This window comes from Morchella sextelata, assembly GCF_020137385.1.
Source record: "Morchella sextelata strain SCLS chromosome Unknown scls_13, whole genome shotgun sequence".
NCBI classification, from domain to species: domain Eukaryota; kingdom Fungi; phylum Ascomycota; class Pezizomycetes; order Pezizales; family Morchellaceae; genus Morchella; species Morchella sextelata.
The window spans coordinates 113626-140228 of record NW_025408628.1 but is presented as its reverse complement, the minus strand read 5'-3'; the positions used below and the strand labels follow the sequence as shown (position 1 = coordinate 140228).

The following is a 26603-nucleotide window of genomic DNA, read 5'->3' as shown; positions in this document are numbered from 1 at the left end:
TACTTCTTATCAATAAATGCTAGTTTTGGACTGTAGTTTGGGTTCTGCTGTTTCTTGAGTTTATATTCGCTCGGGGGTCTCACTCCCGGCTGCATTGATGGGCGACACTGATCATTACAGGAGAGCCTATAATTATGAAGAATTCCTGGAGGACTTTTTTTACTACTGGATCGGCAAACTTGGGGGAGGCATTGATGCTGTGCACCATAGGAGGTTGCGCTTCTCAGAGAAATGAGTGGTCAATGATGAAGTTGATTTTTGTGGCACTTGTGAGTGAAGACTCCAAATCTCGTAACATTAACTAGTGTCTAGGGATATAACCGAACAGTTTTATTAAAGAAAGTAAATAAGGCAAAAGACTATCAATGAGACAAGATCAGAAAGAAAAAAAAAACCGACGCTACCACTCCATATACGATCCCAATTTAAACGTCCCCCACCTACACGCGCACCGTCTATTTTCCATTCCGGTTCTCCACTTGGCTAGACAAGTTCTTCACCAGATCCATCGTGGACTTCAGGCCAGTTGCGCCTTCAACCGCATCCTTTACCGGCAGAGCGTCCAGGCCAAGGGCCTCGGCCTCTCTCTTGTCCAGCGCCTCCTTGGGAGACTTGACCTTGCCGCCGGGGAACTTGGTGTTCTTGATCTTGATTTTCCTCTCGGATTTGTCCTCGACCTTGTTCAGCTCGCCTTCAATCTTGGCATCGGCCGCTTTTCGGAGGCCCTGTCTGAAATCACCCTGCTCCGGAGTAGCTTCGGCTTCGGCTTCGGCCTCACGCTTCGAGGTGACACCGCGGATATCGGCCACGACGGCGGCCATCTTCTTGATCTGAGCAAGGGGGTCCTCGCCTCGTGGGGAGATATTTCCAAGGCCACCACCTAGAAGAGGACCGAGGACGGGGATACCATCGAGCTGACGCCTTCTGTTCTGTTTGCCGAAGGCCTTGAGTAACGTCGTGGCCACACCCGGGACCTCGCCCAGGGCCTCAAATGCCGGATCACGCTTTGCTTTGCTACCACCGAGGCCACCGCCCAGGTTGCCCAGGATTCCCAATACGCCGGTGAGCCCATCGAGTTGACGCTTCACTTTCCCACCCGTCAAGCTGCCCAGCAGCGGCAGCGAGGAAAGAAGGTTGGCCTCCCTCTTGGCCTTATGCCCCACATTGACCACTCCGCTCGAGCCCATGTCCGGCATGCTCGCGAGCGTAGGGAACAACGTCCTCTTGACTCGTCCCGCCAGGCCGCTGCCCAGGAGAGGGCCTACAACAGGTAGTCCTTCCAGCAGGGCCCATCTCTTCTTTACCGCGACATCACGGCCGCCCAGGCTGCCACCCAGACCGCCGACGACTGGGAGGGCGGAGAGTGCGGAAGTGGCGGAACCGAGGCCGGCCATAGCGGCGCCCATGCCGGACTTCATGCCGTCGTCAGCGTCGATCTGGGGTGGCTTGGCGAGGGCTTGCATCGCAGGGTCGACGGGCTCGGGGGCACCAGCGGCGGAGGGGGTGGCTGTGGCGGAGGGGACGGCGTCGAGTGTGGGGGTGGGGGAGACATTGAAGCGGTCGATTTGCTCGTTGCCTTCTTGGGGTATGGGGGAAGTGAGGGCGGGGAGGGCCAGGGCGAGGAGGAGAAGGACTGGACTGGAGCGCATGACTGCGGTAAAAGAGTGTGGTGTAGTTGGAAAAAAAATGGACTAGGGATAAATTGGTAGTGAGTGAGGGAGTGGACGGATGAATGAGTGTATGTCGCGGGGTGAAGAAAAAAGAAGGGGGAACAAACTGGGGGCGGAGGAAGGAAGGATATAAACCAGCTCCTATCGATGATCCGTGTGTGGTGTTGTTGTCGATTCTGATAGAGAGTTGGGATGGTTCGAAATAGCTACACGGAGGGAAGAAGAAACAAGACAAATTGCAAGTGATACCGGTGCTGTTATATGTAAGGAGAGGAATGCAGCGGGCTGGTTTAGTTTGAGGGGAAGAGGCTGGTGAAGGGGGGGGTAAAATTATCATTGACCTCCTTACATCCGCGATCCGCTGCCCGGGCGGGGAGTTTATCATTCATTCTTGGCGACAGGAATGATGCGAGTATGTTGATTTTTCAAGTAGATGGCGAAAAAAAGAGTATTGTGCCGATCAGTTGCGAAGTAAGCAAGGGGTGTCAATGATTGCAAAATCCTCGGAGCTGTCTCGAAACGTTCAGTTCGCGGTGAGACGCAATTTTGTTTCACGCCATCAGGGTATATGTTTCCCAAAAATCGCTCCTTGATCAGCTGGCGGGGAGAAATGAGAGGGGCTCGGTATCCATCCTCCTGCGTTCCGTCCAGCTTGACATGTTGACAATCAATTTACCAGAGGGAAGGAAGGAGGGAGGGGATCGAGGGGGGTTGGTGCCTTTATGTATATGAGTGCCTGGGAGGACGGTCCAGGCCACGGTTGATGTACTTTCTGCGTCTTTGGTGGTCTAAGAAGGGGGTTTGCAAGCAGAGATGGCATATACGTAGTGCATAGGTCTTTCCTTAGGGTCTCTAGGGCACTACCGTGGTCTGCTTTTGAAGTTGCCTTTGTTATTGATATCGCGACTTTATAACAGACCGAAGAGAATCGGAATTGCATACTTGAATTAATTATTAACGAGACAAGAAGCAGCAGGCTCCTATATAGCTAAAGGATAAATAAACACGTATCGTCAAGACACGAACGAAACTCGTTGTCTTGACACAGTACTAATGACAGATCGATGGCAAATTAAAGACTGTAAAAACAACAGACCTTACTTGGAGGCCACGTCTAATAAGGTTCTGACTGGCCTTGTAAGAAAACTCGGAAATAATGTAGCCATTTAAGCCTAAGAATGCCACGCTCCTTCAAACCTTGGTTGACAGAATTCAAGCATGGAGAGATAGACAGGATCGAGATGAAAGGCTCTCGGCCCGCAATCCGGATGTCCGATACACGTAGAGTACTCCTCGTAGGTTTGTCTGTTTGCATCCCCATGAGAGTTAGCCTCTGTTTTGGTTGGCAGTTGTGTTGCTCCTGAAGAGGGAAGGGGTGTTGAGCTACGGCCAATCTGCGTGGTTGATTATGTAGCTGGTACTTGTGAAATGACCAATAATGTCCGAAGCTGCCGTCGATCAATCGCCTTTCTGGCTACTGCATCTAAAAGAGCCGGTGCTTTGCAGAAGAGCTCCTCCACCACATAGCAATCCGGTGAGATTCAGGCCACTCGCAGCAGGAGCGCCTACAACACCGGCTCCATAACCTCGACCGCCCGCCCGCCCGCCCGCCCGCCAGCACCTCCCCCCACCGGCAGCTCCCCACCACCGCAATGTCCCCCAAACCCAAAACCCCCGCCGAGTCCCTCCGCCTCGCCTGCCGCGCCAACACGCACACAACCAGCACCTCCCTCCTCGCGCCCACAATCCAAGCCAACCTCCTCGTCCTCCCCACCCGCTACGCCCCCTCCTTCCGCGCCCTCTGCGCCCGCAACCCCGTCTCCTGCCCCCTCCTCTGGACCACCCCGCCCGGCACGGCCACAACCCCGCTCGCGGCGGGCGCCGACCTCCGCACCGACCTGCCGAAATACAACATCTACGTCGACGGGGTCCTGCAGAGCCCCCGCGGCGTGCTGGACATCAGGGAGGAGTGGTCGGGCGACCATGTCGGCTTCCTGATCGGCTGCTCGTACTCGTTCGAGACGGCGCTCGAGCGCGCGGGGCTGCCGCCGAAGCATACGCTGTGTGTGCCGGCAAGGACGGTGCCCATGTTCCGGACGACGGTGCCGCTGTGTCCGGCGGGGGTGTTTACGGGCGGGGTGATGGTGGTGTCGATGCGGGCCTATCCGGCGGGGAGGGTCGAGGAGGTGAGGGACATTACGAGGCGGTTTGGGAGGCAGCACGGGGAGCCGGTTGCGTGGGGGTGGGAGGGCGCGGAGAGGTTGGGGATTGCGGAGAAGGTGAGGGGTGGGAAGGTGGACTTTGGGGAGTGGGTGGAGGTGGGCGAGGGGGAGGTGCCGGTGTTCTGGGGGTGTGGGGTCACGCCGCAGGTGGCGGTCATGGAGAGCAGGATTGAGGGGGTGGTGTTGAGCCATTTCCCGGGGTGCATGTTTGTGAGCGATGTGCCGGCGGAGGATGAGGCGGGGCTGGAGTCTGTGATCAAGATTCTGGATGTTGCGGAGGAGGTGTGCGGAGGGGGCGAGGATTAGCTGTCGTATCAGATGCACTTGGTGGATTATAATTATCGATCAATCAATCAATCAGCTATCGTATCAGGGTTTTGGGAATGAAACTGTCGAGTGATCACTCATGAATGTGCTCCTCGCACACCCACACGTAGTATTCAGTAATAGACAAAGCTGAAAGATCGTCATTGCAAGACCAAGTATGGCTAGATCACCACAAATTGCGTACATCATAGGCTTATAAGTTAGTATTCCATGAGCTACTAAAACTAATCGCTCGATGTGGGCTTTTAGAGCTAGATGCGTATGATATACAAGCTGTAATCTGAATTGCACGAAACAAACATGACCCTATATATGTGACAGATATGTACACGCTTACCAGCATAAGAACCAGAAAAATGCAGTTGCTCAGGGCAAGGGTAATTTGTATGGAGTGGCGCCGTTCTCTCATACAAATAATCCCCGTTTCCGTTACTTTCATTTTCTGGTTCTATTGCTGGTAAGCGTGCATATACACTTTTCTGACGTTCCGTGTTTTATTGGTACAAATACTCATTATACCGTCCCGGTCAATGAGGTTGGGACAGGTCGATTGAGTCTGACACTTTATATATTGATACATAGGTCAATGTGACAGCCATTTGGTACACTGTATCGTATGGGTTGAGATATGACATAGACTGGTTCGTACTGCATTTTGGTGGGGTAAAATCTGAAGGGGCCGCGCCGTGATCTTGGTTCTAAACGTTTACCCCTTTCTGTCCTGCGCGCGGGTAGCTACTGGTCACTGTCTTGACAATACCAACTGATATATTAATTACTCCAGTAATAGTTAACAATGGCCTCTCACCGGATGAATAACCCTGCCGCAACTGTGCGATCAACGGTTGATAATTCTTTCTATACTGGGACAACGCTTTCACGGCTCCGACAGAATTTGGTACAGGCAAATAATCCGCGTAACATTCCACAGATCGTACCAGTCTAACTTGCCTCTGACAAAAGCCATAGTATTTCGTACAAAATTTGGTTGCTGACGGCTAGACTGACGTCCCACCCTCATTGACCGGCCGGACAGTATATATTACAGGAATCCCTAACACTAAATAGCGCAATGTAAATATATTGTTCAGGAGTTTAATAATTCTTGTTAGTCGTTTTTGCGATTGGAAGCAATGTTTTGTATATCATCCCACTAATACACACGTATATATATATATCAATCAGCAACTGCGATTCATCGGCATGCGCGTTATGATCAAACAACTTACCTCGGGAGAGATTGCAACAATTCCTTATCTAATAAGTATATAGATATACCGATATGCAATGTGTTATTTAAAGGTTTTGATTGGCCAGGTTTGAGGGGTTTTCTTTTTCTCTATCAAATATGTTTGTCAGTAAGTAGATATTCTATCAAATATGTTGGAGTTAGTAGATATTCTATCAAATATGTTTGAGTCAGCCAGTAGATATTGGTTCCAACATACCTTGAGTCAACCAAATAGTATATCAGATATGTGCACAGGGCATCTTGGGGTTTCAGTGATCTTAAGCGTTGGTAAACTGATATTGTTTAAGCCATAACAGTTCCTACTCCGGCCAAAGGCCGGAAAATGCTTGTATATAGTACAATGATTTTTGGTATAAACGGGTCAAGTCAGGGGTGCTCAAAATAAGTAGTCTAGCTCAATATAATCATCTTCACAATTATATACAATATGTATCCTGGCTAGTATAGTAGTACTACTACTAGTAGGATAAACTCGGATTATGATATTGAATTTCATCCTGGGGTTTTCCCTCCACCGAATTATGCCTGAATCTAGAAATACGATTATTAAAGAATACCATGCGCGCCACCATCACCACCATCGATGCATGTATCAGTGCTATATAGGGGCGGTTATAGGCGTAGCTTTAGCCTACCCATGCCCGCTTTGAACAGACTCATGACGGGCTTGGGGTGACGGGTCTTTGGGACTTTGAGGTTTTCAGCCTGCCTGCCTGCTGTGCTAGTGCCTGGGCCACGCAGGAGTCCAGTTCCCGCAGTACGGATGTCACGCAGCTGTGTAGTTCCCGCAACCCTGCTGCTATGCAGCTGTGTCGTCGCTGCCTTTGCGGCCTCCTGCGGCCTCCCGCTGTCTACTGCTAGTGGATATACTCTCTCAGTGATTGGGGTCGATGATCCTCTCTCAGTGATTGGGATCGAGGATCCTCTCTCAGTGATTGGGATCGAGGATCCTCTCTCAGTGATTGGGGTCGAGGTGCCGGTCAAAAAGGGATAATCATCGTTGTCTGGGAGGATATCGTGATATGGAAGGTTTTGCAAATTTCTATCTTCCTTAGGTGGTGAGTCATATTTTCCAAATTTTACTATAGGGCCAATCAAGAGTTTTGTAATCTAGTGGCATTGATTCAGGTTAGCACATGGAGGAGGATCCGGAGGATACTAAAGAGGGGTGGTAGGGAATTCATACCTCCTCAAATGAATGAGTTCGGTTGAGAATAGACGTAAGATCGACATGCGCTGTAGTTGTGTACAAAATTGCGATTAATGACAACGGTACAACTGAAGAAGATGCACTATACATACCTCGCTGACAATCAATATGTTTCCCTAATTCCTCATGGTCGTCAAGTTCCTGAAGCAGGTCTTTTTGCGCCTTGGTCATCTCCGATACGACAAAACTTAAATGAGACAGCTAGAGAAGAAAGCGTGGTTAGGATCAGTCGCTGTCAAAATTGCAAGAAAGAAGAAAAACGGACCGTATTCCCCAGTGGGAAAGGTTTTGCAGAAGGAGTAAACATCGGCGAGCACATCAAACAAAACATTCTTGCTTTCACCTTGTATCTGAAAAATTCAAGCCACGGGTTTAGCTAGTTAACTAACCATAGAGATATAAGGTAATGGGGATAAAAACAACATGGCTAGGATCTCACTTACCTCTCCATCCGTTATGATTATTACAAGAAGAGGCTTCGGCATCTTTGAGGAGACCAAATCGATCAAAATCTTCTTTTTAAGCTGGGTCCCTATCCTTGTCATGCCGGAGTAGGAGTGGTTATGGAGTAGCTTCTCTAATGAAGCACTATCGACAAAGTCACCGCCTTTCCTACTATTTAGGAACTGTATCCTTCGTATTTTACCGTTTCTTCCATCACCGGCGAAGGAATATATATGGGAGATTGCTTTCATAAAGTCCACAAGAACCTGGATTCGTGTACCTTGTTCCTCCCACTGCATCGATGTACTATCATCTGTTGAAATAAACAAGTCAGCCTTTAAATCAGCAAGATCAGTCTCCGGTATGGGCTTATTATTACCAATGAGAATAGCAAGGTCATACAAAGTGAGCAATGCCACTTCTGAAGCAGATTCTTCCTTTTCCGCGTCTAGTTCTTTAATCAGCGTCCTGGCTTGGGTGGTGTATGGACGGAGAGATTCTTTGAGGTTAGCGCCGTCACGGGTGAAAAACGCTCCAAGTCCTCTATCCTCAATATGGTCAAGAAATTTGTTGAGGTATGGATCGTTGTCGTAGTCGTATATGTCGTCTTCGTCGTATTTGTCGACTCTGTAATCGTCATTGGCTCTCGAGCTCTTATACGTTTGCAATTAGAGGTTAGCCATTAATTGAGGACGTCGAACGTAATGAAGCGACAAATGATTAGAAATGGAAAGACATCGCTGATACGTACAATCCTACCAGTGATTTCAGTTTCTACCCTTGGGTCCACATATACACCATCACCTGCCTCTGTAACTAGCATCTCTAAAGTCTTCCCGTCATCGTTTTGAATTGACTTGGAGGCCCCGCGCTCTACCAACTCTTTTACCATTTCTAGGTCGTTATTCCTAACCGCTTTAAACAAAGGTGTCTCGCCTCGGGCATCTTCAGGATCGATATCTATATTCTCCGTAACTAGCAATCTTACTACTTCGAGGTGTCTCTTTTGAACGGCAATGTGAAGTACACTGGTTTTGCATGTACAGCATTCGACTGAAGGTGATGCCCTATTCTGCAGGAGCACCTTGACAATTTCCTCCTCTCCATTGCTGGCTGCTATCCATAGAGGCGTTCGTCCATGGGAGTCTTTAAAATCAACCTCTAGGTTGTGCTTGAGAAGAGCTTTGACAATGTTGTTGAATCCTGCGCTTGTCGCATGGTAGAGGGGTGACCACTCATGATCATCCGGGGATTTTTCGGACACGCATAAAGGATGGGATTCAATGAATTCGATAAAATCTTCTTCCTTGGGATCGTTTTCGAAGAACTCGAAATAAGTCCCCGTCATCTCGCAGATAATTTTTGTTCGTCCAAGGCTAGCTAGTTTATGGAGAGTAAACCGAGGTATGAGGTAGGTTTTGGTTTAACTATGGTCGTACGTGGCCTTTGTGTTTAATAGTAAGTGGGGGTGAATTTAATGACCAAAGCTAGCTTAGGTAGATAGCTGAGAGCTGTATCAAGATCATAGAATTTGACGGGGTTTGATTTCCTACAGGATTAGCGCCCCTAGGTATTGATATACCATCCTTTGACCCGGGCTAAGCAATCGTTAATTCAAACTCCAAGCTACACCTGATCAGCTGATTTAAACTGCGGCCAGAACTTTTAGGAGAAAACAGATGCTGGCAATATAATATTGCGCACGCTTGAAACTATTAGTTTAAGTATTCGTTGCAGCCTTGTACTAGTACTGCCATATGCACGTGAAGCACAGAAAAATAATGTTAGGACTTGGGTCGATCATGATCACAATACCGACTACTTCTCTAAAAAATGACTGGATCCACGTTTTAAATATTCGGTTAACTGAGGCTCTAGTGGAAGCCATCCCGTGGATATTTTTGAAGGTTTGTAGGCGTTCAAATGTGGTCTGTAGACACCCCCAGGGGAGTGTCTACAGATTTGTGGTGAGCCGTTTCTACGCAAGATCTGTAATTTTTCAAGGCTCCAGGTTTGAACATCTTCAGGGATGGCTTCCAGTGTATCTGTAGAAATATCCATATATACAAATTAGTAGAGTACATAGATTACTAGGGGTGTACCAGCTCGCGACCGCGAGTTGCACTTTTGATTATGGGTATCAAGTGTTCAAGAATTGTGGAATGACTTCAATGGGGGCCTTCGACCCCCTCCACCTCCCCTTCTACAATTATGGGGACCTTCGGTCCCGCTCATGATCAGTCGTGCGTGGGTGCTCAGTATTTTGATGTGTCGTACTGCTTACTAAACCCCCCCCTGTCAATGATTTTATATACATTTTCCCAATCTAGCCTTTCCCACTCTTCCCTAGCTTGGGCTTCAATAACTTTTATGTTTTCATTAAGAGTAGCCTCTCTTCACTTTCCGGACTTGTCAAAAGGCATGGCTAGGGAATACTCGTGAGGCTGTATTGCGGGTGTGGGGATGTCAAGTTAGACGCACTCGTTGTCATGCTACTCATTGTTTCCTCACTTTTTTCCTGCGGGTGTACATAGTAGACTTTAAAAACCATAGTAAAGATGACAGTATATGTAAGGCAAAATGAATGCAAGCATCATCGTCCCCGCAATTGAGATATTTTCATGCATGGATTCATGGAAGTACTAGCACCCCGCTTTTAATAGCATGTCGACCAGAGGTTTTAAATTCGAGGTGGGATTCCGATAAGATACATGATCTGATCTGCGGACCAATGATATTTTCATCAGATATTATTGAAGGCCAGTTGAAATCCAAGGTTGTATCGATCCTTTACCCATTCAAGTGTTTTTTTTACCTAACCCTCACTCCGTGACCCCGTCCTTCCCTTTATGGCAGCACCAACCCCTCTTCGTGGCTAGATTTTTGCTAATCCCTATTGCGAAAACCGGGCACAGCCGAAGGAATAAAGGTCGCTTGATAAACTGCCCAACACTGTGCAGATTCACGATTGTCTGCATATGTGCAACACATATGTACTCGACGTTTCCGGACTGAACTGGGTCTGCATATGGGCGAAAATCGTGCATAACAGCCATATTTTGGTGGTATGCAGACTCAGTCCGGTCCGGAAACGCTATATATACTCTCCACATACTTTAGAGGCTGCGCACAACAGCATATGCAGCTCGCTAGGTAAGTGTAGGTACATACATGTATGTTACACGAAATTTCGTGTGGGCCCGAAATATGCGTGACCGGGAATCGAATCCAAGCACAATCAAGACTGCTAATTGAGTCAACGACATGATGCTCGATATTCCGAACTGCTCTTTAAAGCTTTATATAGGACACCCCCAGACCCCGACGTGCTAGTGAGGATTGATAGATCGAGTATCACTATTATCATACCATTCCCAAGGTACAGCTGAGCAGTATAATTTTAATTATATACAATGCCCTGGGCCGAGCCTATTAAACCATATGAGAAGCCGGCTGAAGTTGTTCGGGCAGAGGGTTTTGTGCCGGGGACGTATCTGGTTGATACTTTAGGCCCTCTCAGGTGGACCTGTCGTTTGAAGATCTTCTTCGATGATAGCCAAAGTACGTACTTAATTAGATACCGTACATCCCAAATTGATATTCTGTACTGATATGCTTTCTGTTATATACAGATTACGCACGAGGAAGTGGCTTTCTCGTTAACTTACCCGCCGGAAGTAAAAAAGACTTGATAATGACAGCAGGCCATAATCTTGTCAACAGTGAGGGGAAATATGCAAAGTCTATTGAAATATTGTTTGGAGGAGTTGGCGGTAGTAGCATTGGTTCCGAGGAAACAGTAGTAAGTAAAGATAAAAACGAGTATTTCGCCTCACGAAGTTACGAGAAAGATCCTACCGAAAATAATGCTGTAAACGACTATGGGTGCATATTGCTTAAAAAGAGGGTCGGTGGTTCGCCTCGAGCGGGATTTAGTTACAGTGTCATCATGGAGGAAGAATCGATCCTCGAGAAGGAAGCAACGGTCTACGGCTATCCGGCCCAGAATCACGACGGATCCATCATATTGGCGGACATAGCCCTGAATGCTTTCGGGAAAATTACAAAGATCGACTTAAACGGAAAACAACTACAGTATCTGATTACCACTGAAAAAGGACATAGCGGTGGTCCGGTTTGTGTCAGAGTAGACGATTACTACACCGCAATTGGAATACAGTAAGAATATTCCAAAAGGATATGAATTGTAGCATATATATGACTGGCTAATATATATACACAAGTAATTACGCAGGAAAGCCAGGCACGAACAGAAACTGCGGGTCAATTCTCACATGCGGTAACCTCTTCGAAATGCTTGAACATTGTTACGAAAGGACATCTATCGAGCTTTATCTGCCAGGATCCATGGGATCGAGCTTAGAAGCGCAAAGAAATAGCAACATCTTTTTGAAGATACCTCCTGGACGTCGATCTAGAGTACTTGCACAACATGGCAAGGACAAATATACACAGGTGAACCTGATTCCAGTTGAAACCTACCCAGTGGCATTTGCAGGATCCGGAAAAGAGACTCAGATTCCGAAGTATATCATTGCTACTCCTCACCGAGAACCATATATCGTTCTCGAGTTCTGTACGGGCTCGCAGAATCAAACGGGAGAGCCACCGAGACCAGGAATGGTGATCAATTCCACGGAAGAAGACCTCATGCACGGCCGACCGACGAAGAGGAATCTTGTGGAACTGAGGGAAGTATCTACTCGGTATAATGAGACGGCTTGGACAGTTAATACCCTTGGAACACCGAGATACACTCTAAGGGTCCCAAAACAAAAAGAACTCAAGTCGACAAAATCAGATTACAGTTGCGACTGTATGTAATCAACTGAAATCCCAAGAGTTGAACTAGTGAGCGACACAACCCCGGACGCGGGAAAGGTATGAAGTGAAAGGATCTATGTTCATTCTAAAATGATTATAAAACATACTGACTGTAAGCAGTACAAGAAGTTCTTCGTGAACGGAATAGACTAGGTGTTAAGAAGGAGTGGAGTTCACGACACGTTTGCAATGTGCGGCTGTACATACCAATAATTTCTTTACCACCCCTCTATTTTTTTTTAAAAAAATATATCCGCTGTCCCTAGCTCCCTCCATTATTTGACATGCACTTATATAGTATGTGATATAAGAAAGCTTAAGGGGTAATTGGTGGCCATGGTAACGTGGTACTACATGTAATTTTGAATAAGTTTCAAGCCCAACAGGTATTGTGATATGTGTCGTTCTTCGGTGTGCTTAGTCAGTGCATTCAAGTTATGGTCATGTCCCAGGTGAGATAGGAAAAATTATCTTATCGACAAAAAGGAATTACGTACAAAACCAATTATCTGCGGTCGATCACAAGAGCCCTATGTTGCCGACGTGAGATACATATGTACCTACATATAGTTTCCCAAGACTTCAAAGTAGAAGGGAAAAAGTTTGGGTTTTACCATTAAACATGCAAGTAATGCATAGCCCGATTCTATATCGTACCCCTGTATGTGCCGCGGGTTGTGTGGGCTATCCATAAGATATAGGATCTGAATCGGAGCCACATATAGATGCATATGGCGAATGAGAAAGTAAAATCTAATTAAAATACGGTCCTAGAACTTGTCATCATGTGGTAGTCATGAATCATAAGTCTTCTAGGCCTACTCAATAACAGTTAATGAATGAAGTGCTCTAGGCATGCAACAGAGGGTATTTGAGGCCATAATTACTCCTAGTTGTATATGGAGGTAGAGTTAATTAATTCGTATGACTTTAGCCGATTTTAATTATGTGTTATGAAGTTATGGCGAAGCATCTGGATCATCTAATAAAGCTTTAAAGCGAGAAATAGAAAACGTTCGGCTCCAATTGTAATTTGATCAACCAATGTAGCTAATCCAGTCGGTTTCTCGATTAATCATAGCACACTGCATGTGCATACAAACTAGCAATATAAGGAAACAGGAAACAATGTTACCGGAGCCTATGGCATAGGTATACCTACCTACAGTCGAGGTTAATCAAGCCTTATCCTGGCACTAAACTTTGTATCGCCACCTATTCACTCCTCCTAATCATCTGGTCTTACTTTGTGAAGCTGCTGAAGGATGCTCACCTAGAGACTCTTAATCCCGTGAAAAGCGAACTACATATTCCCCGGGAATTTTGGGTTGTAAATTCCGCCTTTGATATTAAATAACTTATGGTATGTGATCACTGTCTTATCCCAGTAACTTTGACTCTAATCAGATTTGCCAACTGCAGGACTCCCAGAATACAGAGAACTACCTTGCGTTTCTCAATAACTATGTTGAGGAGCGATCTTTGCAGGCTTTCTATCCACAGGGCTCAGAGACGCTGGTGGGTATCGCCAAGCAGGCTGACAGTCTGGTCAAGAGCGTTCATCCGAAATTTGTACAAAACCCCGAAGTGGCAATGGATATGTCCCTCCTGGCCCTGTATAGGATAGTTCTGTTACTCGGTATGCCCTTGCCGAGACCTCTGCTTTCCAAGGTCAACCCTCACGATCCTTAGTTGACAGCGGGTCAATGAAGATTTCCGAGGGAGGACGACGGATTAAGGCACTCCAGGTCTTCCTAACTCGCATCACCGAAATTAGCACTCATTTTGTCAGCGACGGGATCACCATACACTGGTTCAACAAACTTGAGGGGGTGAACAATGTGAAGGATATCAATAAGATCCCCGAGATTATAAAGAGTAATCCATTTCGTGGCTGGACAAAGATTGGGACGGAATTAAGGGATAAGATTTTGGAGCCCTTTGTACTTCGGCCGGCACGTGAGAACACATTGAAGAAACCTGTGATGGTGCTTATTATTACCGACGGAGAGGTGAGACTACATCGGTTCGGTCTAAAAGGTTTTGACTGACGGGTCCCGAAGCCTGCCGAAGAAGCCCCTGGGACATTGAAATCGGTGATTTTGCAACCTCAGCGCCATCTCCGGAGGCTGAAATGTGCACGAACAGGTTGTAACCAGTGCTTTGGATTGTAGCGAAACCTAAGTCTCCGTGTTCATAAGTGACTGACATCAAAACTAGCGGTGTCCTTTCAAATTGCTCGCGTAGGGAACAGCTCAACCGCCAAAGCTTTCTTACATAGGCTGGATGTAGATCCCGAGATCGGATATTCCGTTGATTGCATCGCAGGTAAGCAAGAGAGCGAGTTGAAGTAGGCACACACACACTTATATTGCATGAAACCGTAGAGGAGGGAATCGAAAAAGCGGAACAGTTATTGGGAGAAGATGATGATTTTTCCGTAGCAGATCTTTAGGTTTGTTTATCCCACGCTGTGTCGGTTGAAGATCTCTAACATGAACATGTAGCTGACGAAGCTTCTTCTAGGTGCTATCATGGAAGGGGTAAGAACATCTGAATAGAGATTCTCAGGAGAGAAGAACCTTGCTGACAGTTTTGAAAAGTGTGACCAAATGAACGATGGTGGCGAAGACGACGAGGATGAGGACGGTAAAGCTTGAAGAACTAGAGTCGTCGATGATAAACTATCTGTGTTTATACCCATCCTGGTATATACATACCTGTATATACATAGAGAGCCCCCAAAGAAAGATAAGATGCCCGTCGGGATGAGAAGCTTCCCACTTGTGATATGTTCTGAGCTTAGTGTATGTATCTTGAGGTTTGAAGTACGATAGGGATTTATGCAGGGATCCGTATCTAATTAAAGTTCAACCTGGGAAAGGTACATGCAGCCATCCGCACAATTGTACAAGTTGGATCACAGAAACATGGATAAAACGACTACCGCAGTCTTTGGCAATGCCGTACGACTGCCGTAACACTGCTGTATACTTCGTTAAAATACGGAGATAAAGCGGCACATTTTCACAATACCGTACTGATGCGGTATCAGATCTAGCTCTATTTCTGATACTGTAGCTCTCAAGGCCTAACCTGATCATGAAGTACACACATGTAGCTGCATGTAGTGCATTTATATAGAGTACAAGTGTAGTGCGACCTCCGACCGCAATATGCATGTAGTCACGTGAGTAAATAGTGTAGTTTTACTCTCCTCCTCTACCGCCGAAGTTAATGCATCAAGGAAATGCATCAATGAAATGCATCAAGTCGACAGTATGTGGTAACTCGTCGAGATTTTCTATGGGGAAAGCCGTTGGGAAATGCAGTAAATTAACTCGTCGGGAAATGAATTAGGAAATGAATCAGGAAATGAATCAAGAAAGAGATCAGGAAATAGATCAGGAAATAGATCCTAGGCCCAAACTAGGCTAAAAAATTATTTTTCGAAAAAAAAATGAGTTAATTTGGAATTGAACTCAGGTCATGAAGGGTTTTAACCACTAAGCTTTGGTTTTGTTATAGATAACATATTATTAAGTCTTCAAAATCTATAATTTTGGTTATTTTGACATTGGAAAGTCATCACAAAGTCGTTAGAAAGGTATCAAAAAAGGTATCCCCGAAAGGCATCCCCGAAAGACATCAAAAAAGGCATCAAAAAAGGTATTCCTTGATGCTTTTCCAATGGAAAGGCATCCCTTGATACATTTCCACTGGAAAAGCATCGAAACGATGCCTTTCCAAGAGACGCTTGCTGGAAAGGCATCACCCTGGTGCCTTTCCCAGAACATTACTATGGCAGGATGCATTTCCTGATGCATTTACTTCCGTGGTAGAGCTCGAGATGGTTCAAGGTTGATATATATAAGACTACCTACTGTTTGCTCTTTCTATATCAACTTCCTTCCCTTCCCGGGTATCGGGAGCAGTTCTTTGTGGCATATATGCAGACTATTCAACCAATATTAATCATAAATGTTCCTGACCACGCCGATGAAGACTATACTGTTTAGACAAGTTGTCTCATAACGCTCCTTGATCACCCACGGAATAAGTTGATGTCAAGTAGATGTACATATATGTATGTAGTACTACGTACGTCTATTGGACGGAACATTCCGCATCCAACTTCATCCTTATACTCTACGTGCACTGTACCAGTGCAGTGCACTATATATGTAGTGATATCAAATTAACGGACAAGCCCGTTTCGCCAACAGGACCTTGGAACATGATAAGGTGCTAAATTATACTTGATCGCACGAATACTCCAAAAACAATAATACATACGTGTATGTCTAATATGTACATATTTTTCCGAGTAAGCCCGGACGCGCACGATCAGGTAAATTGCAAATCGCAAAGATAATGCAGAGGCGAGTGAGAATCCATGAATCTGTACTTCTAACGCCAATTTTGTCGCTTGATTGATTGATTACTTCATTAATTGTGCCAATTTTGTCGCTATATAGCGAAATATATAAATGAATTGTAGAACTATAACCGGATTGCAGCATGGGTGTATCCTACATGTCATATACTTGGGTTTGGCAGTTGCTGTTCAGGGCTCGCGTTAAATTATAAAGTACAGTTCTCAATCAAATCGACGTCGACCCTAACCCCGAAACCTCTGTCTTACGTGCTTAAATATTACGAGGTACTTAGGTAAGTACTTAAGTATCCATGCCTAGCAGGTTTGGTAGCGGAACCCAGCTACCCGGGAACTTTGGTAAATGACTGCACGGGGTCGAGAGTTACCACCTGGGTGTCTTTTCCAAAACTTATTTCTACCTTCTAGAGCGTACGCGTGTCTCTTCCCGAGTCTACTGGCTCCCACTCGACCATATATAGTAGTTATTTAGACTCTATTTAATGGAGAAGACCCCTAGTTTACTAGCTATAGGGTCAGAGGTAGGACGGTGGAAAAGAAGTTGCATAATCCCTATTTTCGTACTACCTGCTCTTATAATATTTGAATGTAGCTCAACGTCTATGAGTCTCTTTGTTCACAAAAGGGCACAAACGGCAGCAATCAACAAGAATGAAGGTAGGACCGGAGGCCAAAGATTGTACAAGTGACTTGCTTACCCCAGGCCCAGGGCGGACCAGCTGTATACATGTACATGTACTGAGGCTGTATATAGGGCGGGCCTTGAAAATACATGTATGTACATACATATACATGTAGATTGAAGTCATTTTTGAAAATATTAGGCTACTCGACGTAGCTTTCTGACGTCAATTTAGGGTGCATGTATACATACACGTATATAACTTTGAGATAGAATGAGTTGATAACCGGCCGGGTGGTAGCCCACAGAGGCATCCCGGTGAAGTCATAGAATATCACTCATACGAGATTGATCAAGGTGCATGCAACCGCGCTAATATCTTGCGCCTTAAAGAAAATAGAAGGGTTTGGAGATGGGTCTAAGACTTGATTTAACTCTTAACCTGGCCAGCTAGACAGTTGAATGAAAAGTTGGAAAACAGTTGGTTGCCATGCCTGGCCTCAGTGCTCACCCTCCACCTTCGGCACCCTCGAGCTTTAACAATTCCTCAAAGCTCTCTGACACCCGATCTAGCTCTCTCTTTGTCTCCCTAATCCACCACTTAAACCTCCGAATCTCTCTGGAAAGTTTCTTGAACTTCTCGATGCTACGCTTCGTGGTTGGGTTGGCCCCGGCGTGAAATAATTCCTTAATCTGGGAGGCGTTCTGGTCGCGGCTTGCTCGTAGGTCATCAAGGTGAATGAGAAGTGTTTTGAGATGGTTTTGAAGTGATTCGAGAGTGTCAAAGTTAGCGACGGTGGTAGAGGTAGAAGGGGAGGCGAGGAGAGGGGGAGAAGGGGACGTCGGAGCGGTTGGAGTAGTTGGGGGGGTAGTAGAAGTAGCCATGTTGGCGGTTTTGGTGGGGCGACTGGGTGTTTTGTAGTGAGACGTGGGAAAGAAAAATGGCGGGTGTCAGCTTAGTATCGTGATGCGGTGGTGGTAATTTATGGGCTTAGGAGGTGTCCCGTACCAACCTCCGACAATGAAGGTTCAATATACCGGTAAGACGGCGAGCTGTGATAGATTGAAGGGGGGTGAGAGCTTAAGATTAATTGTTCAATATCATGCTAATTCTGAAAGAACACTCGAGTCGCTCTTTTTAGGGAGTACTCTGTCTCCAAGCCCCGCCATGCAGGAGAACCATATAGAATGTGTGTTCAATTGGATATTTAAGACCAAAGTGTTTAGTTAAACTCTTTCGACAGCTTAATCAGTTGTTCGTGCGCTGTAGAGCACGTTGAATGGAGGCTTGGCCTAACACAGCACAGAGTTACATGTATGTACCGGGCTGATACTGCCCGGGTACTTGGGATGCACCACCAACGTGCAACAAAGTCATACAATATGCTAACTCATCGAAGTGGAGCGAAAACACGAGGATTACAACAAGAACAATCAGTGATTAGAGATTACGAGAAAGTACACGCGATGTCCTGTGGGATAACAGCCAGTCAAAGAAATATTAAGCCACATACAAACCAGGGGGTTTTAAAGATCCAATCCTCTACCAATAACCACACTTACTAAATATCTTTTTCCAGTGATGTCCAGTTTTAATGAGGTTGTAGTTCAATAAACCAGGAACGTCCCCAACCCGACGAATTTAGGTAGGTCCGTCACGTATACGTACAGTATGAGAAATTGGGGTAAAACTAATACCGCATCAGTACGGAATGGTGAGAATATGCCGCTTTATCTCCGTATTTTAATGAAGTATATGGTAGTGTTACCGCAATGGTATGGCATTGCCAAAGACTGCGGTAGTCATTTTATCCATGTTTCTGTCACTATACATATAGAAGAAATATTCTTTAGAAAGTAATTGAGGGCAAAGAAGGAGGTGTACTGGAGAGCAGTGCTAGTCAAACGCTGAAACCGGGAGAAGAGTGGGTAGGTGTGGTCTTAATTCCGCTCTTCGAGCTCAATTTGAAGCCAGTATATAGGCTTGGAATAGAACAGCCCATTTCTTGAACACAAACCGGCAATGGCCCCACACTGAAGTTGGTAGGCGCCCCCCCGGGGGGGGGGGGGGGGTGTGTGGAAGTGGTGGTGGTGGTGGTGTGGTGATAACACCTCACCAGATCTACTCCCCTTGCTGATGTGAAAAACTAAGCTTCAGTCGGCGGTGTTTCTATGTTCACACACAAAATTTGGGTATGTAAGTACATACACAGCCAGTGTGATTAATCAAGACACCCTAGATGTCGAGATTAATGTGAGCTTGATGTTATGGTGGAGACTCTTGGCCTTGAACGGTTTCGAGAAAATTGGATGGGTAAAGGGTCGCGATACCAGTACTAGCTCAGTACTTAAAACCACAAAGACAGCTAACGTTGAGGCTCAGATCCCTTATACATGGCCTAGGGGGTATCTATATAGAAGGTGTTGTTGTTATAGCGTTAACTGGTTGAGGGGCGAAGTAGGACAGCTAGAGCTTAGGTTTTTATTGTTGCCAACTATGTAAATTGCATGAGGGCTGTTTATGATTACATGTTATAGTCCCTGCCTGTGTTTCGTTCATGCCCGATCACTCGGATTAACTTGGCTGGGGCGTGGGCTTGGCATTCTTGTGCATGTCTCTCATGATTGCAATTGGCCAACTGACGATATACTTATCTTTATTAATTAAGTTTAGTAACCCAGGCTACGCGGATCCGGCCTCCTCGCACAACAAGACCCCCATCAACTGTGTTTGATTTATTCCCTATATAGATCTTGATCCCGACTTAAGCTATACTTGGCCTTATGCGGCAAATCTCTCGTTAGTTACTATGCATATGTAAATCCCCATATATATCACATAATATGCGGGCCGCTCTCCACCAGTACCTGCACTCAAAGTTCAGATACAGAAACTGTAGTTTCAACTACTCGCGCTGCCGGATTGAAGCCGCTCATACAAAAAAAAGGTAATTGATCTAAAGACTGCAAAAACTCGAGCTGTTATTGGCTGCCAGATCACTCGCCACAGTTCCTTAGGCGGCTTCAAACCGGCCGCGCGAGTCCTAAAAAGTTCCGCCCCCCTCCCCCCCCTCAAGCTAGAGCAGAGACAAAACAGAACATTCAATGCAAATACTGGAGTAATAATCAAGCTTAAACAATCCCTGTCCAGCCCTATAGCTACATGTATGTATATATGTTGACTTCCGCCCTATGACTGATCGTTCTACATATGGTATTGGTCAGCTAAAACACTAACATCGTCTTGAAGAAATCCTCACCAGCCGAGCTCTTTGGAAAAGTATAGAACTCACCGGGTCACGTAGGGAGGGCATTAATGTGCGACTGCGCTTTACCAAGGCCAAGATATTGCTGCCTTGTCGGGTATTCTACTCCGCCGCGACGAGAAAGGCATCGGTGATCTCAACTTCGGGGTTTGCCATTAGTATCAATCTGATTATCTCGAATCCTTTCAATGAATTGCTCGCCGCCGCGACGATCACTGTGTCGGTGATCGCGGTCTCAGAACATCTTGGTAGGAGTAATTCCACAGCCTCATTGCCATAGGGATTGCGCGCCGCCGCTACCATCGCCGCCTCGGTGATCACAATATCGTGGCTATGTGATAGAAGAATAACTATAACTTCCTTCCCCCGGTAGTCGTTACTAATCGCCGCTATTATAACCGCCTCGGTGATCACGATATCGGGGTTACGTGATAATAGAAGCTCTATAACCCCATCGCCACAATCATGATGCGCTGCCGCTGCTATCGCCGCCTCGGTGATCACGATATCGGGGTTATGTGATAGAAGAATATCTATAAGTTCCTTCCCCCAGTATTCATTACTCATCGCCGCTATTATAACCGCCTCGGTGATCATGATATCGGGGTTATGTGGTGTTAGAAACTTGAAAATTCTAACCCCACCGCCCCACTTATGACGGGCCGCCGCTACCATAGCCGCCTCGGTGATCACGATATCGGGGTTATGTGATAGAATAATAGCTATAAGTTCCTTCCCCCAGTGTTCATTGCTCATCGCCGCTATTATAGCCGCCTCGGTGATCATGATATCGGGGTTATGTGATGTTAGAAGCTTTATAATTGTAACCCCATATGCATCGCGATCGCCCCACTTATGATGGGTTGCCGCTACCATAACCGCCTCGGTGATCACGATATCGGGGTTACGTGACAACAGAAGCTCTATAACTTTCGTCCTCCGGAATTCATTACTAATCGCCGCTACCATAACCGCCTCGGTGATCACAATATCGGGGTTACGTGATAATAGAAGCTCTATAACCCCATCACCGCAATCATGATGCGCCGCCGCTACCAAAACCGCCTCGGTGATCACAATATCGGGGTTACGTGATAATAGAAGCCCTATAACCTCTCGCCCCCTCTTTGAATTATTCGTGGCCTCTACTAGAACCCCTTCAGTGATCTCAAGTCTAGTGTCTATAGACATCATTTCCTCTATCACAACACTGGATCCTAGATGTGCTGCTTCCTCCAACACATTCCGGGGACGACGGTAGTCGTAGGTCATACTAGTAACAATGGCCCCCTTGGAAAGTAGCTTGATTGCTGCCCCGCTATGTCCGTTCTCAATCGCTACTTTTAGTGGGTAATCCATATCGGATGCCATATTAACATCTGCCTCTTTCTCCAATAAAAAGTCCATAACTCGTTCGTTCCCTGATCGGACTGCAACCAATAACAGTGTTTCCCCTTGACCGTTTCTGATATTGATATCAACGCTATGTATGCTAGATTCCCATTGAGGCAAAAGGGCTTCCCCAAAACGAAAATATGACATTGCAAAAAACGGATTTAGCGGTTCAGACTTTAAGTGGTTTACAATTTTGAAGCGGTCGATGGCTGTGTCATTGTACTTATATGGGGAGAAAGCAGCAGTGAACCAATTTGAGTAAGATTGGCTTGGTTCAGCTGGTGTCCCTAAGAAACGCAACAGCAATTCTCGCAGGTCATTGGCCATCTCATGCTCACCATTATAAGCAAGATTGACATGCTGTGCCCAGTAATTGATCGAATATGGGACGCACAGCGATGGTTGCCCCGCGGGTGGTAAGCCGTCGCGGTGGGTCAACAGTGAAAGACAACACTTGGCAGCCATAGAATTCGCTTTCACAGTCGTAATATAGCTTTCGAAGTATTCCTGGACTGATAAATGTGCGAATATTACACGATCGACCCGTTTATCCCGTTTTACAAGGTTCCGGCAAAGGTCAAATAGGGCATCAACACCTTTCTGGGGGACCGCTGCAGGCCAGTAAGTGAATTCGGCCCAGAGTTTTGGTTCGGGCGGTTCCAATGGGCACATGAGCCACATCAATGCTTTCTCCGTGATTTCCCGTTGAGTGTTCGTTGCCAGTTCGGTAAGAATATCTTGCCACATTCGAGAATATGTCACTTCCAAGGTCTTGGGTAATTTCCCCAAATTCGCCTCTATTTCCTCCGGTGACTTCAGTCGGTAAAGATTCTTGATCTGAAGATCAGCCCATAGAAACCTGTAAATTAGGAAGCGTTAGTATATAGAGCAAGGCCCATCAGAACAACCGCCATCGAGTCGAACGTCGTATGCCCTGGACAAAGCAGCAAATCAAAGGCCCGTTGGTTGATTGATCCAAACAGTCTTCCTTTCATTCAGGGCACACTTCGTTTAGAGAAGACATGAGTATTTCTGTATACTCTACTTACATCCCGTTAGATCTTTCTGAAATGACTTGTATAATTTGCTCTCTCAATTTGTCCGGAACCATGCCATAAAGTAATCGTTTATTATTTATAGCGTTCTTGACTTCTCGAAGGACGAAACGGTTGATGTCTCCAGTGTTGTCTTTTGCGTCGATGTAATGGTTGGGTACGCTTTCCAGTCTCAGCTTAATATCCATATCGTCCCTACTGGACACAAATATTTTGATTGGGCTCTTTGTGGAATCGATCATGTTCTCAAACAACCCGAGTAATCGCCAACGCTCATACGGGTCGCTCTCATCTAGGGCATCGATTACGATTGTCGTATGTGAGTACATGTTAAGCAGTGAAGCAATCAAACTTTTGCATTCATTGAACGCCAAAGACCCTGCTGCTTGCCCCTCTCTCTCTCTTTGATCATATTCGTGTATCGCCAGATTTGGTATACTTTGAAATGCAAGTGAAAGTTGTTTCAGGATAGCCTGCATAATGATCTCTGGATTCCGGCGCTGGGGGTCGTCCCGCTTGCAGTAAAAATATACTACAGGTCCGTCGCTCTGGGGTAGAGATTTTAAAAATTCGATCACCATACACCTATTACTTGTTAGATTCGAGAAGAATTGATTAAGAACATGCGTAGAGAAAGGAGATACAGGCAAAAGATCCGGTAATGCATTTAAATTTCTACTGATGCCCGAAACCTCCAACTTCATCTCTGTGCATTGGTAGATCAGGATATATATCTATATCTCACGTACGTAAGTTTTGTTTTCCCCGCACCAGCTGCAAGAGAGGTAAGAACTTGACTCTATCCAAGTATGAAGGCAAGGGTCTTACGAATTCCGTGCAACCAGAGGATATCAGAGGTTCTGGACGATCGCCATTCACGAAATTGCTCCTCCTTGAGCAGCCAATGGCCCGTATTTTCCAGGAGGTCTTCTCGCGCGGTTTCGTGATGCTTTATAAACTCGATACTTGAAAGCCACTTCAGTATGTCATGTCGTTTTTCAGCTGGTGGGCATTACAATCAGCTTTAGTTTTGGATTTATTTAGGGTCTCGAATGGGAAAACCGTGGATATAGGCCAGAAATTCGTCGTACAACAACACAACAGCTGTATCAATTTCTCTTAGGAATTCCTCTACTTTCTCGCTCTTCTCTAAAGGATGTCAATATGAATCTGCTTTCTTTAGAGTTTGGCTTTGACCTTTAAGTATAGCCCTGTGGTTACTTTGACCTGGGATTTTGTTAGTTAGTGAGCCCCGAAATTGAAGTGTATTATCCTTGGACCAGATATGGTTTCTGTTCTGTGGGGAACACCATTACTGTTCGTCCTTTCATTGAGTCGATGTACCTCTCAGCTGGTACTGCGTGGTAATAAACTCAATGAGAGGGTAAACAACGCCAGCGTTGAGCAGATGAATAAACACATAACCATCTCCTATTCGGTAACACATGGGGATCTAGCCTGATTACCCAGTTGGTAAGGGAACTGATACACTTACTTTCTCTTTCTGCTATTTTCAATTCCATTTCAAGAAGAACCTCTTTCTCCCCGATGGCCTCAAAGAAAGATTTTACCCCCCCCAAGTCTAAAACGAAACGAAGAACGCGAGCTATAAAATACGTTAAATAAAGACATACTTATCTCGTGTTGAGGTGAATAAAATAGCCTACTAGTAGTGGATTGAACACAATACGTTTTTGCGCAAGAAAGAAATTTCAATACAGCAATGTAGAGCTCCAGAAGACCACTCGTCAATGCCGTACGGAGGGGAGTGGAAACAGTTGATGCTGAACCAAGATACAGCGCCTCATAGACAGCACTTCGAACCGCTAATCTTGCTACCCTTTCGATGCCAATCATGATCACTCCCATAGCTTCCATGTTGCTAAGAGAAACCTATTTTCTCATTAGTGCCTGCCCAAGAGACTAGGTTTTGGGGGGGGGGGGGGGGGGGGGCGCGGTGAACCATTAACAAAAACCGTATACCAGCCCATGGTAGGGCAGCATGGACTGGATCATACTGAATCGCAATATCTCCAATAGTTTTGAATTTATCAACCCATGTCAGTAGCTTATCTACTAGATCTCTAACCACTATTTCAGTCCCCTTAAATTTGACTTTCCATCCATCTTTCGCACGTAGACCAGCCGCATGGCTTTTTATGTCTTTCAGGAGTGCTTCGGGACTATCATTTCCAGCAGAAGGAAGCGCTGCTTTTTCATCCTCACACAACTCTTGGAATGCCTTCATCCAGAGTGAGGTTTTGCTCAGTGGTGATACAACGAGGTTATGCTAGTCGAAATGGAGTCAGTGATCCAAGAACCTCTGATTTGGATGGGGGTGCGAACCACCGAGAGAATGTTCGAAGGCCTGGACGAGAATTCTGACTTACCATTCCCGTCGGTTTCGCCATAGAGCGAACTCTTTTCGTAACGTGCCAAAACTGGTGAGGCTATATGCTGAGACAGGTATGTAGCGCGGGGCACTGAAAGTATATATCTAGCAGGACACTGCCGAGGGTGGATGAATGTTAGAACGATATATAATGGCGACGTGAGGAGCGAACATGTACAGGTCGAGCTGTAGGCATCTAGGCGCGGGTGTTTGTCGTGAACTGATCATGATATGTGCGGCTGATATATATGGACTGCGCAAGGCGACGAATAGCAACGCTGTAACAGTACAGCCACTCTGCAAAGGTGTTCGTGATTCCGATTTCGAAGTGAGATATTTCTCCATGGGTAACCGTAGCGGAGCATCAAAAAAATTCCAAGAGAAGACTTTCCCAGTGATCAATGGCGCCCGGAATCAATGAAGAATAAGATCAATGACCTATCTTCTTTTATATATAGTCATCAACTAATCATATTATATATTTTTCCTTATTTTGAATCTCAACATTAATAACATCATGAATACGGGTGCGCCACACTGCGCACTGACATTAAAACTAAATCACGAACACTTTTGCTGAGTGGCTGTAGGTCCTGTCCCTCCAGACCGAATCACCCCCATGATCAATTACCTATCGCTGTACTCTAGGATCGAATCATAAGCCGGAATTTCCATTAGGACCGAATGTAGCATCCAGTACGGTGCGGCCACGGTGTATAAGCTCTCAGAGAACAATAAGTTCCTTAAACATGGGGTATCACTCGCATTGAATTGGGTACATAAGTATATATGTTGAAAGTAGGACGCGTCTGAGGCATTCAATCAATATCGATGTCTAAAGATAATACAAGCTACCTTATAAGAGCCCGGTTAGGACACCATTCCTCTTGAGTCTTCCCAGCGGATCCTTTTCTATTCGACAGCGAGTTCTTCAGGGCTCGACATCACCTTCCTGCCTTAAGCGCCTTGAACGAGACATGCATTCCAACAATATACATACTGCAGCCTAGTGTATTCTCTTGTGATGGACACGAGACAAGACGAAACCAGATTAAGAGCTAATTGTTTCGTCTCGTACCCAATTGGCGATGGATACGTCTCGGGAGTCTCGAGACGTCTCGAGAGAGTATCGCGAGAGAATTGTGGTCCCGTATTGAATAGCACCAACGGCTCCATTGATAGAATATCGGCGCCGATCTGGTGAAACTGTTCGCATAGCCAAACCCTTAATCCGGAAAACCACACAACTGATAAGTTCCAACTTCCAAATCTTCATCGAGCTCGGAGAGCCTTGCTGGTGGACGTCCAGAATCAACTTTTTGACCACTTGTACTATCAATTGGAGGCTGTAGAGCAGTCTCGAGGCAATAGCTCGTGGCCATCACTAGTACTATTATCAGCACTATCCCATAGAACGTCAGGCCGAATTCAAATAAGTAGAACCTATGTATGTAACGCAACGTAGAAATCATCACACTCAAACTCCGTGATGGTTTCTATCGTTGTT

At 45.9% G+C, this 26603-nt stretch overlaps 7 protein-coding genes across 7 annotated transcripts; 3 read left to right on the top strand and 4 right to left on the bottom strand.

The window, feature by feature from the left end:
• Positions 1-455: 455 nt before the first annotated feature.
• Positions 456-1649, bottom strand: H6S33_002402 (uncharacterized protein; the record flags this gene model as incomplete). Its single annotated transcript, XM_044834064.1, has 1 exon — positions 456-1649. The coding sequence occupies one exon, from the start codon at positions 1647-1649 to the stop codon at positions 456-458; it is 1194 nt and encodes a 397-aa protein (XP_044692563.1).
• Positions 1650-3322: 1673 nt separating this feature from the next.
• Positions 3323-4198, top strand: H6S33_002401 (uncharacterized protein; the record flags this gene model as incomplete). Its single annotated transcript, XM_044834053.1, has 1 exon — positions 3323-4198. One exon carries the CDS (start codon positions 3323-3325, stop codon positions 4196-4198), a length of 876 nt encoding a protein of 291 aa, XP_044692562.1.
• A 1885-nt stretch (positions 4199-6083) lies between these two features.
• H6S33_002400 (uncharacterized protein) lies at positions 6084-8473 on the bottom strand (the record flags this gene model as incomplete). The annotated part of the gene is made up of 5 exons (XM_044834042.1): positions 6084-6581; positions 6658-6707; positions 6774-6882; positions 7125-7778; positions 7877-8473. 5 exons carry the CDS (start codon positions 8471-8473, stop codon positions 6084-6086), a joined length of 1908 nt encoding a protein of 635 aa, XP_044692561.1.
• Positions 8474-10538: 2065 nt separating this feature from the next.
• On the top strand, positions 10539-12123 carry H6S33_002399 (uncharacterized protein; the record flags this gene model as incomplete). Its single annotated transcript, XM_044834031.1, has 5 exons — positions 10539-10686; positions 10758-11304; positions 11370-11852; positions 11988-12027; positions 12091-12123. 5 exons carry the CDS (start codon positions 10539-10541, stop codon positions 12121-12123), a joined length of 1251 nt encoding a protein of 416 aa, XP_044692560.1.
• Positions 12124-13330: 1207 nt separating this feature from the next.
• H6S33_002398 (uncharacterized protein) lies at positions 13331-14630 on the top strand (the record flags this gene model as incomplete). The annotated part of the gene is made up of 8 exons (XM_044834019.1): positions 13331-13333; positions 13393-13609; positions 13663-13982; positions 14034-14121; positions 14191-14298; positions 14358-14410; positions 14478-14513; positions 14574-14630. The coding sequence occupies 8 exons, from the start codon at positions 13331-13333 to the stop codon at positions 14628-14630; spliced, it is 882 nt and encodes a 293-aa protein (XP_044692559.1).
• Positions 14631-17495: 2865 nt separating this feature from the next.
• H6S33_002397 (uncharacterized protein) lies at positions 17496-17873 on the bottom strand (the record flags this gene model as incomplete). The annotated part of the gene is made up of 1 exon (XM_044834008.1): positions 17496-17873. The coding sequence occupies one exon, from the start codon at positions 17871-17873 to the stop codon at positions 17496-17498; it is 378 nt and encodes a 125-aa protein (XP_044692558.1).
• A 2483-nt stretch (positions 17874-20356) lies between these two features.
• H6S33_002396 (uncharacterized protein) lies at positions 20357-25115 on the bottom strand (the record flags this gene model as incomplete). The annotated part of the gene is made up of 10 exons (XM_044833997.1): positions 20357-22508; positions 22699-23289; positions 23454-23478; positions 23533-23706; positions 23767-23853; positions 23902-23931; positions 24200-24310; positions 24372-24597; positions 24668-24994; positions 25095-25115. 10 exons carry the CDS (start codon positions 25113-25115, stop codon positions 20357-20359), a joined length of 3744 nt encoding a protein of 1247 aa, XP_044692557.1.
• Positions 25116-26603: the final 1488 nt, after the last annotated feature.